The 15,134-nt window shown below is 47.4% G+C and overlaps 1 protein-coding gene across 1 annotated transcript; it reads left to right on the plus strand.

Annotated features, from left to right (window-relative positions):
- Positions 1-1,717: 1,717 nt before the first annotated feature.
- Positions 1,718-14,825, plus strand: LOC309373061 (cathepsin Z-like). Its single transcript, XM_081917267.1, has 6 exons — positions 1,718-1,892; positions 6,996-7,159; positions 8,371-8,550; positions 9,302-9,452; positions 10,894-11,056; positions 13,022-14,825. The coding sequence occupies exons 1-6, from the start codon at positions 1,783-1,785 to the stop codon at positions 13,133-13,135; spliced, it is 882 nt and encodes a 293-aa protein (XP_081773393.1). The 5' UTR covers positions 1,718-1,782; the 3' UTR covers positions 13,136-14,825.
- The last annotated feature ends 309 nt before the right edge of the window (positions 14,826-15,134 follow it).

Consider the following 15,134-nt stretch of genomic DNA (forward strand, 5'->3'; position numbering starts at 1 on the left):
GTCTCCTCCATCACCATAATTCAAAAGCATCAATTCTTCGGCGATCAGCCTTCTTTATGCTCCAGCTCTCACTTCCATACATCACTACTGGGAAAACCATAGCTTTAACTATACGAACCTTTGTTGGCAAGGTGATGTCTCTACTTCTCAAGATGCTGTCTAGGCCTGTCATTGCCCTTCTGGATTAGCTTTCGATTATTTCACGCAGTCCTTCCAAGGAGCTCAACACACACCTAGCCCAAATGACTGCTTTTAAATGTCAGCTTTCCTCCAGCAGCCCCACTCCAGGGCTGCTATCCAAGGACTGCCTCTCCCCATATGGACCAACCTGGACCCTGCGACCATCATTTGTGTGCTGCCTCCACGTGAACTCTGGAAGGTGGGAACACGTGAACCGGCCTTTTCCGTGGTGGCTCCCCATTGCTTATCTTCAGGCACCAGGCAAAGATGTTCCCAAATCACCAGGCCTTGGACTGATTAAACCATTTACACCTGGCTCTCCAAATGAAACGTAACATGAAAACGCATTCCTTTCGGCATCATATATACCCTTTAGTGTAGTAAAGCAGAAATGAACACACAGCAAATGGTAGTTGGCAGCATGGGCAAAAATATCCCTGCATTGCAGGGGGTTGGACTAGATGACCCGTGGAACCCCTTCCAACAATTAGTACAATTCTATGTACTAAGGAAACATGAGGGCATTTGTCAATTATCGCCACACAAACTCTGGATGCCTGACACAGATGGGTTCTGTGCTGCAAGGGCATTTGCATGCAGAAGAATGCTTTGATTCACTGCTTGGCCCAGGGTGGGTTGATAAATTTAGCACTGTTGTTAATGCTCCGGAAATACATAAATGATTACGAAACTAAATCACCAGCAGCCTCCAGCAGCAATCCCCGCCCCCCGCATAGGCGGCATATATTTAAAAGAAACACACACCGCAAATGATGGGAGCCACACCTTACCCGTCACTGGGAAGCGATTCTTGGCCCCTTTAACTACAGTTCTCAGGATTACTGTAGCGGGGCGTGTGCGCGCGCTTTAAATGCATGGTGCGTAGGCAGCTGTGTCTGTTTTCTATTGCTGCCCCTCGCCTCCCAGGCACTTGCCAGGATCAAAGATGCCCATTGTCGGGTGTTTACATCCAGAGGGACGTGCGGGTAAATTAACATGCAGCGAGCCGTGCTGCGAAAAACAAAGCAAATCCCAGACGTCACGGCCCGGCCTTCCTGGAGTCAGAGTTTTTCAAAGGCAGCAGTGCGCACCGCACTATACAATGTGCCCATGGCTCGAAACCATGGTCTGCATTCGAGAACCGCTTGGGCATTCCGGGTTTGTATGTGTTTGTTTCCTAAACTTGCCAAGTTGCAGAGTTGGGAGGGACCCCGCGGTTCATCTAGCCCAACCCCCTGCAACCCGCGGGCATGACTGAGCTGATGCCAGCCGTGATTTGATGGTGCGTCTGGCGGTGATGAAAGTCCCGAGATGCGCAGGTGAACCTCCCGAGGGCGGCGGCGTTTAACTCTTCCTGCCTCCCTCGACGGCCGCTCTTATCGGATGGCCAACCCCTCCTTTCGTAACCCTGGGCGAACCAGTCGCTCTTCCCGCGCCGGGGCGGCGCCGAAGCGGGTTATAAGGCGCGAACATCGCCGCAGCTCCTCCACCCAACCGGCCCCGCGCGTTTCCGGCTCCGCAGCAGCCGTCTGACCGGCCGGGGCGCAGCTTTCGTTCGACGGAGCGGGACGAGGCGCAAAGATCCGCCGTCGAGCCGGGACCATGGCCGGGCGCTACCTCCGCCTGGCGCTACTCCTCCTGCTGCCGCTCCTCGACGCCAAGGTCGGGCAGAGTTGCTACAAGCCGAGGATTCCCAGGCCCTACGCCGTCCGGTAAGCGCGCTCTCGTCCCTGGGAGAGGCGGGGTGGGAGCATGGGTGCGCATTAGGAGGGGAGGTGGCCTGAGCATGCGAAAAGTGCATGGCCTTCGCTAAGTGTACAGAATTGGGGGAGCTACTTCTCTCCCCCTGGCGATTCCCTACAGACAGAGAGCCGTCCGCTGCAGCCCGGGATCTCCGACGGCTCTCCTTTCTGCTGCGCCAAACGAACCCGGGCGGCGGCCGGATTGTTGTGGGGAGACCCCGAGAGCCCTGCGAGGATTTGTTGCGTTCTCCCCGGGGAGTTTCCTCCTCCTCCTGCTGCTGCTGTTTGGACTCGGAGAGGGAAAAGTTGGGCCGAGATTTTCCTGCTTGCCCCACAAGCACGGCCTTGGGGTGCGAGCTTACCTCGCAGGGCTGTTTGGAGGATGAAATTAAATTCTTGCAAGCCACCCTGAGCTGCTGAAGGAGGGTGCAAAGCTGAAATAGAGCCCTATTTCCAGGGGGGAAAGGCATGGCTTTGGTGGGTAGCATGTTTGGTTTTTTTTAGCCTGGTGTTGCTCAGTGGAGGAGCACATGCAGAAAGTCTGTGTTTTCTCTAGGCAGGGCTGAGAAAGATCCCTGGGTGAAACTTGAAACCCAGATGAAGCAATGATCTCACTGTGAAAGGTAACTTTATAGAAAGCTGATGTGCTGAGTCAGACCATTGGGCCATCAGGGTTGCCTGCACTGGCTGGCAGCAGCAGCTCTCCAGGGGTTCAGACTGAGGTCTCTCCCGACCCTGGCTGGAAATGTCAGAGTGAATATGATCTGTAGTGGGAGTGGGGGCAGTGTGCCCTCCACCCCACTTGAGGGCAGCAGACCAGAGACTCACGCCTCCTGCAGAGAGCCAGGGCAGGGGGTTCAGGAGGAAATGCCAGGGGGCTGCCACTGCCCTCCCCGCTCCAGCATCTCCTTCCCAAGATGGCCACCTCACTTTGCCCAAGGCCTTTTTGCCGTGGCAACCCACACATCCGAATTTACTTGGTGTGGTGAGCCCACTGATTGTTTTTGTCCCATAAGTGGGGAGCTCAGCTTTGGGCTTGGTGGATTTTAACTGCCAAGGTAGCTAAGTACTTTGATTTGAGACATCCAAGCATATTACGGCTGAGCATATTACAGCGATCTTGGCTCGACTGCGCTGTAGTTTCTGGGCCCAATTTAAAGTGCTGGTTTTGACCTATAAAGCCTTAAAGGGCTCAGGACTGCAATACCTGGAGGACTGCCTCTCCCCATATAAACCCCATATGACTCTGCTTTCATCCTCTGAGGCCCTTCTACGTGTGCCTCCTCCATATGAAGTCTGGAGGGTGGCAACAAGAGAAAGGGCCTTCTCTGTAGTGGCTCCCTCTTTGTGGAATGCTCTCCCCAGGGAAATTTGCCTGGTGCCTTCATTATATATATATTTTCGGCACCAGGCGGAAACGTTCCTCTTGGACTAGGCCTTGGGCTGATCAATAGTCTACAGCCTTTTAAATGCATTTTTGGGAAGGGGGTGGGTATTGTTTCTGTTCTGTCTTACTTATTTACTTGTTTTTATCCTGTATTTTATTCTGTAAACTGCCCTAAGATCTTATGATGAAGGGCAGTACAGTGATACCTCAGGTTAAGTACTTAATTCGTTCTGGAGGTCCGTTCTTAACCTGAAACTGTTCTTAACCTGAAGCACCACTTTAGCTAATGGGGCCTCCTGCTGCTGCCGCACCGCCGGAGCCCGATTTCTGTTCTCATCCTGAAGCAAAGTTCTTAACCTGAAGCACTATTTCTGGGTTAGCGGAGTCTAACCTGAAGCGTATGTAACCTGAGGTTCCACTGTATATAAATCTAATAAAAGGTAAAAGGTAAAGGTACCCCTGACCGTACGGGCCAGTCTTGCCAGACTCGGGGGTTGTGCGCCCATCTCACTCAAGAGGCCAGGGGCCAGCGCTGTCCGAAGACACTTCCAGGTCACGTGGCCAGCGTGACATCGCTGCTCTGGCGAGCCAGAGCTGCACACGGAAACGCCGTTTACCTTCCCGCTAGAAAGCGGTCCCTATTTATCTACTTGCACCCGTGGGTGCTTTCGAACTGCTAGGTTGGCAGGCGCTGGGACCGAGCAGCGGGAGCGCACCCCGCCGCAGGGATTCGAACCGCCGACCTTTCGATCGGCAAGCCCTAGGCGCTGAGGCTTTAACCCACAGCGCCACCCGCGTCCCTATAAATCTAATAAAGAAACCAACAAAAATAAATAAATTCACCTAGCATCTATGAGCACCTTGTGGCAAACCATTACCAGATCTCCACCAGAGGCCAGTACCCAAGGGTTAAAATGTAAGGCTTCGGCCTTTGAAATGCTCAATTGCAAGTCTCATTAGAATACGCCAACAAAACAAAAGTTGTAAGAGGTATTAATCATACCAGTGAAGGATCAAAAACAGTAATTATTTTGGGTTTACTTATAAAGCCTGTTGCATAGACTTCACAATCCACTCGTAGCTTGCAGCCTACAGCTGTGGTTCTCAGAGGGTGTGGCAGGAGAGGACTCACCGACGGTCAAAGGCACATCTAAACATTTCGGTATAGCACAGTAGATTATAGCATCTAAATTATTATTTGTGGATACTCAACCAGAAACAGTATGCATGCGTCTCTTTGATAGTATTGGCTGTTTTCTGCTACAGTTCCACATGGGATATTGTGAACAGCGAAGATCAGGAAGGATGTGTCGATGAGGAGAGGTTTGTTTTTGGTCTCAAATTAGACCTAATATAAATGGGATTACCTTTGCAAAAGCAAGCTCACGCCTCTCCATGAGTTTGTATGCATACTTAAGGAACATATGCAAGAGACTCCTTTATAATTATATTTTGGGAGTGATTCATATTCCTATGGAGCTGCGTCATTTTATGTTTTCTGGATGTCCCATGATCATCTTATAAAGTAGTTGTGCTCTGTTATAAATCAAGCACTGCTAGGTGTTGTTTCGTTTTCATTTTCCAGTCCTGTCAATAAAAAAAAAATTGGTTTGGTGTGAGCAAATTTTTATTCCGAAAGTGTGACCCAGAGAAAAACATTTTGAGAACCACTGACCTGCAGGTTGGAAAATGCTGGCCTATGAAGCGCAGTATTGAGCAGCAGAAACATTTATGAGTGCAGAAATACAGTGGTACCTCGGGTTAAGTACTTAATTCGTTCCGGAGGTCCGTTCTTAACCCGAAACTGTTCTTAACCTGAAGCACCACTTTATCTAATGGGGCCTCCTGCTGCCGCTGTGCTGCCGGAGCACAATTTCTCTTCTCATCCTGAAGCAAAGTTCCTAACCTGAAGCATTATTTCTGGGTTAGCGGAGTCTGTAACCTGAAGTGTTTGTCACCTGTAGCATATGTAACCTGAGGTACCACTGTAGAGGTGTACTTTTCAGAGAGATGGCATTGGAGCCTCTGCTCCAGACTCCAGTGTGCTTGTGGGGCGATGGGGACAGGATTATTTCCCCCCTTTCAACACACCCTTATGGCAAGAGTGGGGCTTTCTAAATCAGCTTGCGTGTTTTGTGAGTATATCTAAAGGGCTGTCACATGAAAGGTGGAGCAAGCTTGTTTTCTCCTGCCACAGATAATGGCATCCAAACCAAATTGCTTCAAGTTACAAGAAAGGAGATTCCGACTAAACATCAGGAAGAACTCTTGGAGTTTCCTTCCTTGGGGGTTTTGAAGCAGAGGTTGGACGGCCATCTGTCATGGATGCCTTTAGCTGAGATTCCTGCATTGCAGGGGGTTGGACTAGATGACCCTTGGGGCCCTTCCAACTCTTTGATTCTGTGGGAAAAGGAGTCCCTCCAGATTTAGTCCTGTGAGTTATAAGGAGTGGCAGGAGGACCTGCAACAAAGTGGTGTAGTGTGAAAAAATGTCGCCTTGAGGATGCCAGCCAGCCAGCCAGCCAGCCAGCAATGCCCTTTTTCAGAAAACACTCTGGTGTGGATGGGCTGCATAAAGATCCATATTCAGAGAATGAGTTTCCTGTGAGTTTATACTAAGACTGAATTCTAGTGTCTGCAGATCCCTTCCTATTTATTCGCGTTTGCAAGTACAGTGGTACCTCGGGTTAAGTACTTAATTCGTTCCAGAGGTCCGTTCTTAACCTGAAACTGTTCTTAACCTGAAGCACCACTTTAGCTAATGGGGCCTCCTGCTGCTGCCGCAGCGCCGGAGCATGATTTCTGTTCTCATCCTGAAGCAAAGTTCTTAATCCGAGGTACTATTTCTGGGTTAGCAGATGTAACCTGAAGTGTATGTAACCTGAGGTACCACTGTACAGTGTTGCTTTGGGTTATAAACACTTTGGGTTTCAAACTCTGCTAACCCGGAAGTAGTACCTTGGGTTGAGAACTTTACCTCAGGATGAGAACAGAAATCGCATGCCGGCGGCAGCAGGATGCCCCATTAGTGAAAGCACACCTCAGGTTAAGAACGGTTTCAGGTTAAGAACGGACCTCCAGAACGAATTAAGTTCGTAACCCGAGGTACCACTGTACCGTGGTTCCTTTTAAGTGGTTTTTTTTTCTGTGGTAATTTTGCAACAAGGACCAGAAAGCATGTCAAGGCCTACTTAAGCTGCACTTCAAGAGCTGCTGTGGTCACCTGAGCGCTCTGAAGAAATGTCAGCCTTGTGGCAATCACATGATCCCCCGGGAGGAATTTTAAGGTCATTTGGCCTGGATGAGTCATGCAATTGCCAAGCGAGAGAGGAGGCTGAACAAAGCCGGGTTGATTTGCTGATTAGATTGTTGCTCCAGGTTCAGATCCCCCAACTCACAAACTAAGCTCACGCAAAGGATATTGGGAGCTGTAGTTTTTTTAAAGGGTGCTGTGAATTGTCGCTCTGTGAGAGGCAATCTACAGTTCTCAGGATTTAGGGGAAGCCGTTTGCACGCAGCCTCTCAGCCCATCTTACCTTGTGAGGTTGTTGTTGATGATTAAGAGCGAGGGGCAATATATGTTGCCTTGATTTTCTCTGTAGGATATTTTCAGAAGAGGGAGAGTTTTTCAGCTTTTTCTCCCCAGGCATAGGTTAATTCACTTGCTTTCCCTCCCTTGCAAACAGAACCTACCCTCGTCCTTATGAATATCTGGACACCTCAAAACTGCCCAAGAGCTGGGACTGGAGGAATATAAAAGGAGTCAACTATGTGAGTGCCACACGCAACCAGCACATCCCACAGTATTGCGGATCCTGCTGGGCTCATGGCAGCACCAGCGCTTTAGCAGGTACGGAGGTGTAAGCTATTATTGCTTCGTAGGACTTGCTTCTCTGTCACTCTTGGCTCATTTCCCCATGACTGGTCAACAGATAATTTGTTTTGCATTAGACCGTTGCTTCTTGGGATCTGTCCTGTTGGTGGGAGTACATAAAGAACAAAGGAGATTCCCATTATTGGCTTAGACCATTTCCCACCGGATCCATTATTGCTGGCTCTGACAGAGGGGGAAGCCGTAGCTCCATGGTAGAACACTCCTTTTTTGCAATGTTACTTAAGTGTAACCTAAACAGTCACATAGAATTGTAGACTTGGAACGGAACCCCTTGCAATGCAGGAGATTCCGACTAAAGATCAGGATGAATTGTGTGACAGTAAGAGCTGTTCAACAGTGGAACAGACTCCCACGAGGTTTTTACGCAGAGGTTGGATGGCCGACCCTCATGGATGCTTTAGCTGAGATTCCTGCATTGCAGGGGGGTTAGACTAGAGGACCCCTGGGGTCCCTTCCTACTGTACATTCTGTGAATCTTTTCCCCAACCTGGGGCTCAAACCCACAACCCTGAGATTAAGAGTCTCATGCTTTGCCAACTGAGCTATCCAAGAGTTTGTATTGCTTTATTATAATGCTGTATTGTTTTTAACACTTGTTTGGAAGCTGCCCAGAGTGGCTGGGGAAACTCAGCCAGATGGGCAAAGTATAAATAATAAACTATTACTATTATAAATTATTATTTGTTGCTTCCTTGTTTAATCCCAGCCTCCCCTTCCCTTTCTCTCCTGTGTTCAGGTTTAGATTGTAATCTCTCTGGGGCAGGGGCCTGCCTTCTTGTAATCTGTTTTGTGATGTGTACATTAATGGCAATATACAAAAAGATAAACTGTGTTAGGATTGGGTCTCCCAATTTTCTTTTTAAAAAATTACTTTAACAGCAAGCCTATGGAGGGACAGGTTCTGAACTGAGTCTGAGCAGCAATGGTGGAGGTCTCTTCTCCCCCAGCCCCACTGTTTTCCCGAGCTTTCGCCCACCTGAAGCTGCTTTTTAACCTGCTAGGCATTTAACCTCTTCCTTTCTGTGAGTCAATCGTAAAGCCCACCCCTTGAATACTTCAAAGTTAAACTATTAAGAGAGCCAGTGAGGGATTCCTCCCACGTATTATGTGGTCTGTGACATGGAATGGCGAATTATGCAAATTATGTGTTTCTATTTGTTTTCCAGATCGCATCAATATCAAAAGGAAAGGCATCTGGCCTTCTGCCTATCTCTCAGTCCAGAATGTGATTGACTGTGCCGACGCTGGCGGCTGCAGCGGAGGGGATGACTTGCAGGTCTGGAGTTATGCTCATGAGCACGGCATCCCCGACGAGACCTGCAACAACTACCAAGCTAAAGACCAAGGTGTGTCAGATCCTTCCTGCGTGAACCTGGCTGGGAAAGAGGGAAAACATCAGCATTCTTTCTACATTAGCCTTGCTAAATAAGTCCAGATTTTACTAGCCTGCCACCCACGGGCAATCCAAAGTGGAAAACTAGAGCTTGTCCTTGCCCTTGAAAACAAGATTTTAAAAAAATATCCCTTTCCTCCACTTTGCGGGATGCAGGTGGCGCTGTGGGTTAAACCACAGAGCCTAGTGCTTGCCGATCAGAAGGTTGCAGTTTGAATCCCTGCGACGAGGTGAGCTCCTGTTGCTCCTGCCAACCGAGCAGCTTGAAAGCACGTCAAAGTACAAGTAGATAAATAGGTATCGCTCCAGCGGGAAGGTAAACGGCGTTTCTGTGCGCTGCTCTGGTTCGCCAGAAGCGGCTTAGTCATGCTGGCCACATGACCAGGAAGCTGTACGCTGGCTCCCTCGGCCAATAAAGCGAGATGAGCACCGCAACCACGACTGGACCTAATGGTCAGGGGTCCCTTTACCTTTTACCACTTTGCTGGTTTTTAATAGTAATGTGTGCCTTAAATGTGATTTTTACATTTCTTTATTTTGGTTGTTAAATATTCCAGAGTGACTTGTGTTACTTGGAAAGTAGGATAGAAAAAGATGCAAATAACTAAATAACTAGGCTGCACCAGCTCTCCTGCAGCAAAATTTCATCTCGTACTTTTAGCTGCAAGGTCTCTGATGTCAAATAAAGGTGCTTGTTTTTGCAGACTGTGATACGTTTAACCAGTGTGGAACGTGTGATACTTTTGGAAAATGTCATATGATAAAGAACTACACCCGCTGGAAAGTTGCTGATCATGGTACTGTCAGCGGGCGGGAAAAAATGATGGCGGAAATCTATGCAAGTGGTCCTATCAGGTAAAGCACTACAAGGTTGCATAATAAGCATGGTCAAGGATGATGGGAGTTGTAGTTTATCAACAAATGGAGGGCTACAGATTTCCCTGCCTCTGTTCCTTGGGTGGTACGGATGGTATTAGTCTTTAAAAAACAAAAACCAGTGAAACAGCCTTGCAATACTGTAAAGCAAATTGGTTGGCAATTTATTCTTTGTTTTAGCTCACACAAGGTGTCAGCCCACATAAGTCTGCTTGCAAAGCGTAAAAACACAACTCAAAGCAAAACTGGAGAAGTTATATGGCAACAGATCAAAGTAATTTAAAAACACAGACCAGTTTTACTTTTATTTCTTTAATGAAGTAAAAATGGCAGTATAGATTCTAGCAGGTGCTGCGGAAAACCCCCCTACGCTTTCTAAAATAGCGCTCTTAATTGAAGTTAGGCCTAAATTAGGGAAGCAAAACTGCCTGAAATAAATCTGTTTTAAAAATCTACTTAAGAATTTGCGTAGGAGCCATCTAAGCCTCCCACCCGTGGTGGGAAGGAACTTCTGTAGTGTGAAAATAATGTAATTCAGCCCCCCCCAACTTGGTGCCCTCTAGATGTTTTGGATTATAATTCCTTTCACCCCACTGGCTGGAGCTGATGAAAGTTGCCATCCAAAACACCTGATGGGTATTGAGGTTGGAGAAGGCTGATGTAATAAGCAAAAGTGATTTTTTTTAGTGACCCGGTTTGGTTGAACCTCCTATTCCAGTATACTATGGACGTTTTCCCATGTTCAGAATAGCTTCCAAAATTACAATTTAATGCTTGGAAGAATCTTACCAAATGAATAAGACTTCAGTCCTGTTTGCAGTTACCTGGGAGTAGGCCCCATTGAACTTTGCGGGACTTGCATCTGAACAGACATTACACACTGCGTTGTAAACTTCACTCTGTTTAACGTGGCCCATTAAATGTGTTTAATGTGTGCCTTTTGGCAGATTTCTGTTTATGAGCTAACTCGGCTTTTGCAGTTGCAATAAGACTAGCAACAACTTTCCCATGTCTTCTTTGTGACTGGTCTTTTAAAAACCAAATGTTTTCTCTTAAACTGCAATGACCTCTACTCTGTCTGAAAGTCTCTAGCAGACCCTGACACGGCCTTTTGAGAGTCCCTCCCTATGGTGTTAGCAAGGCCCACTGAACTCAATAGGATTGACACTGGAGTATATATGTATAGGATTGTACTGTTTATCCTATGAAAGCGCCAATTTGTCTCACGCCTGACGCCCAAACCAGTCTTTGCTCAGACCGTGCACCATTTTGCTCAACATTTTCCTGAAAGCCACATTGTTTATTTTAAAAAACCAGACTGAAAACTGTTGACCCTTGCCAGGTTTTTACCCAAAGTGGCTATTCAAAAGCTGTTGGTTTGCATTAGCATTTTTAATTGGATGTAATTTAATTTATACAGCTGTGGGATCATGGCCAGCCCGAAGCTGCACAATTACACTGGAGGACTTTATGCTGAATATCGTCTGCTGCCGTCTATAAACCATGTCGTTTCTGTTGCTGGCTGGGGTGTCGAGAACGGAACCGAGTATTGGGTTGTCCGGAACTCTTGGGGCGAGCCATGGGTAAGCAGGAGATGAAGACCGCAAGCAACATCTCTTCACAAAGAGAGGTTGGAGAGTCCTACGGACAGGGCCTTCTCAGTGGTGGCTACCCTGATGCAGTGCAGTTGTAAACGGTGAAGGATGGCTTTGATCCCCTAAGTCAAGGATAGGAAACATTGTGCCTAGGGGCCAAATCAGACCCTTCTGTCTGGCCCTCAGGCCTCCCAAGCCACACCCTCTCTTCCTCAGGCCACACCCTTCACCAGTCCTGCTTTCTGCTCTCCCTGGGTACTCTTGCCTGGCTCAAATCCCTGGGATAGCTCAGGTAATAAAGCATGAGACTTTAAACCCCAGGGTTGTGGGTTCAAATTTGACGTTGAGCAAAAAGATTCCTACATTGCAGGGGGTTGGGACTAGATGACCCTTGTGGGTCCCTTCCTACTCCACATTTCTATGAAATGTGCGCTCAAACTCTGACAATGCTTCTTGCTTGCTTGGAGGATAGAGGAAAGCAGGCGTGGAAACGAGCCTCCTGCTACACAAATTTACATTCATTGCTCCACCCACTTTTGCATCTAGCCACGCCCACCAGTGGCTCATGGCCCTTGAAAGGTTTGCTAGAGAGGAATGTGGCCCTTGGCCAGAAAAAAATAACATTCCCTGCCCTAAGTAATAAAGAGTAAGAATGTGGAGGGACGTTGGACAGAGCAAGTCTCTCACCTTCCATTATATTTTGTAGTTGTGGCGCCCCCGAGGCTCTGTGTCCAGTGCGACCGAACCGCTTGCGTTCCCTAAATCGGAGCTTTTCAACCTTTATGGGTCTGTAGCTTCCTTGACCAACTACAGTCTTCCTATGGCACCCCTGTGGAGCTCAGGAGCCCAGTTCTGTCACCTCTTGCCTACAGAGCTGGCAGCCGCTCCATCCTTTTTCAAAACACCCTTGAGACTTCCCTCAGCCTCCTCTCCTCTCCCCTCTCCTTGGGAGTCCTCTGGGCAGCCACTGCCGCCACCCCTGGTCTCTTAAGCTGCTTCAAAGAAAGGTGTCTCCTCACATTGCCCCACAGGGGCCTGGGAAGCATCTCCTGGCCAGCCCCAGAGGCACCATTTGCCTGGGGAGCTCATAGTCAGGGCTGCTGCAATGAACAGCTATGCAAGCCTTTGGGAGGCAGAGATGCAAGAGGGCATCAGAGGAGGGCGGAAAGGAAGAGTGACAGAGGCCAGGGTTGCCCACACACCCCTGACCATCATTCAAGTAGACCTTCTCTACTTAGAGATGCTGGGGATTGAATCTTGCACCTTTTGGATGCAAAGCAGATACTTTGCCAATGAGTAGTCAGCCAGAATAGATTCATTTGATTTTTTAAAGTTGATGAGGACAATAGCTTGGATTCTTTCTGTTCTGCTCATGGATCAGGGATTTCCTGCCTTGCCACTTCCAAGCTGCAATTCCTTCTACACCTTGTATCTACAGCTGAGCAAGGGCAGATCCTCTGGACTGATATACAGGAAACCTGGGAACTCCCCCTGCTACTTTGCATGAGAAGAACTGCTTTTGTTTTCACACAGGGTGCTACTGGATTCAAGCTGATAATTGCAATAATCTCTCCAGCAAGGATACAGGCCAGTGTTCTCCTGAGCTCTGGAACAGGAAATAGGGTGTGATTTGCAGGAGTGTACGCCCACGTTAGCAATAACCAATACCCAACCAACCAGAATCAGTGTGTTTTGTGGCTGGAGATGGCAGGGGCCCGTGATCCAGAGACCTGTGATTTCTGCTGCTTGTTAAGATCTCTTTTTGTCCTCCTGTACATGCACATGACAGATCTGGAAAGACAATCTGTTCTGCCCATGCAGTTACCTGTAGGTGTTTCTGACATGTGTTGTACAATAAGCATTTTCAGGGCAGCACCGTAAGGTGAAAAGTTGGCTGAACATGGAGTTGTCCTGATACACCTCTGTACTGATGCAAATTTCATCTCTTTCCAGGGCGAGAAGGGCTGGCTTAGAATCGTAACAAGTGCATATAAAGGGGGAAAAGGAGCATCCTACAACCTTGGCGTTGAAGAACAATGTGCTTACGGAGACCCAATTCTTCCTTAACTCTGCTGGAGGAGGATCTGGAAACACATGTTCAGAAGGCAAGGACTGTCCCAGCCCACTGCTTCGCAAAGGGATGAGTTAATACTCTGCAGCGTCCATTAATCATGGAACGGTGAACCTTTATTCTTTCTTGAACTAAACCTTTCTCTTAAAAGAATTCAATGTTGTTTATGACATGACCCAAAGAATGACATGCATTGATTGCACTGGGAGAAGCAAAGCAAACAGCTTTTATTATTTTTGCATATGGAAATTAGTTAATTTTTATCGTAATTATTTTATAGCTTTCTGGGTAGGGAGAGACTTTTTTGTTTTTGAATAAATGTTCATACTGGGGAGCAGAGTTCTTAAATAACTTGAAATTAAATTCCGTATGAAATTATGCAGGTCGTAAATTTATCACTGTACAGGCATAGTGAAGAGGATAAGATGATTTGAATCAGAAAAGCTTGGGAACCTGAGTGCTTCCTTGCTTTCTATAGGGCTAAGCTTTCTTGCTGAGTGTCTTCAGGAGCTGTTCAGTAACAATGATGGTATTACAGAACCAGCTGTTACGTGACAAGCTATTGATGGTCCTCCTTTCAGTCTTGCCCCAAAGTGGGCAACCTGTTATCTTCCAATAGGCTGTTGGGTCTGCATCATCCCCCCACCCCCCCAATCCCAGATCATTCAGGCTGATGGGCATTATGGTCCCCCATCCCTGGACAAGCTCAGGATTTGCACTCATCCATCTACAAGCTGCTGAACTGGCTGGTAAGCATTAAGGAGCAGCTTCCTAGCAGTATCAGCTCATATTTTGAACACATGGCATTCTTGTTATTACCCCACACTGACTGACCTATCTCCTCTCCCCTGGAGCTGGGTGTGGCTTTTAAGGCTGCTTAGTGTAGGGTCACAGCTTCTTATCTTGCCTTCTGCAGCCTCCATTCTCTTTCTCATAAGCTGCAGATCAGATCAGAATCCACTAGTTGACTATGGAGGGTTGTGCTAAAACTAGCAGCAGCAGTAGGCCAACACTCCTTGTGAGATTACAGCTGAGCACTGCCTCCACCCCATCGTCCTGTTCCCCTAGGCTTCTGGCACCTGCTGTTTCAAGTAAGGGTAAAACAGCGACTGCAAGCTATTTCTGCACCAGCTCCCCAGGGTGTCAGGGGAAGGCAGGCTGTGTGATTTTGTTAACCTATGACCAAGCTCAGCAACGCCACCAGCCAGTCACAGCCTGTTTTTGCTCCATATTGGGATCGGCACAAACAAGGGTTGCAAAGTACCTTGTAAGCTAGAATTCGCAACTAATGCAGGCTGAGTTTGGTGGCTCATAAGCTAAATAGCCTTCAGCTTTGGGTATTCAGATCCCTTCTGGATTGTAGCACACAACCTGTGAGGGAGCTTTTGTCTAGTTCAGTAGCTAAGTTTCCATGATTACACTTTGCACAGTATTTATATTTAAAATATTCCTTAACCACCCTTCATTGAAAGATTCCAGGGCAGTGCACAGAAGTATGAATGAAATTGATTTATATGCAACATATCAGTACAATACAATTTAAAACCAACAAACAAAACCCACAAAACTTTAGAAAGGTAATACATTTCGCCAAGGCATCTACCATGTCTGTGACAGTAATACCTTTAAAGAAACTCACACAACATTATTTAATAAAAGGTGAATTTAATAAAAAATATAACTTAACCTACTTTGTGTCGTTTTCCCTCTTACAGGTACAAGAAAAAATAGTGCTGTTTTGATTTTGATGCACTCAGATAACTTTAACAAGACCTATTTTTACACAGTAATGGAACTTAGCGGTTAAGGTTGAGATTTCCCCTCCAATAAGGCCAGTGATTCTTCACCAGGGTCTGGCAGTAGTATGTAAACACTGTGACACGCAAGACATTTATAACTTGGGGGAGACAAGTAATTTTGTCAATCATCCCATGCAGATGTTTACAACAGGGGTGGGGAACCTGTGGCCCTTCAGATCTGGACTCCAACTCCCAT

The sequence above is a fragment of the Podarcis melisellensis genome (assembly GCF_964234715.1).
Source record: "Podarcis melisellensis genome assembly, chromosome: 6".
NCBI lineage: Eukaryota > Metazoa > Chordata > Lepidosauria > Squamata > Lacertidae > Podarcis > Podarcis melisellensis.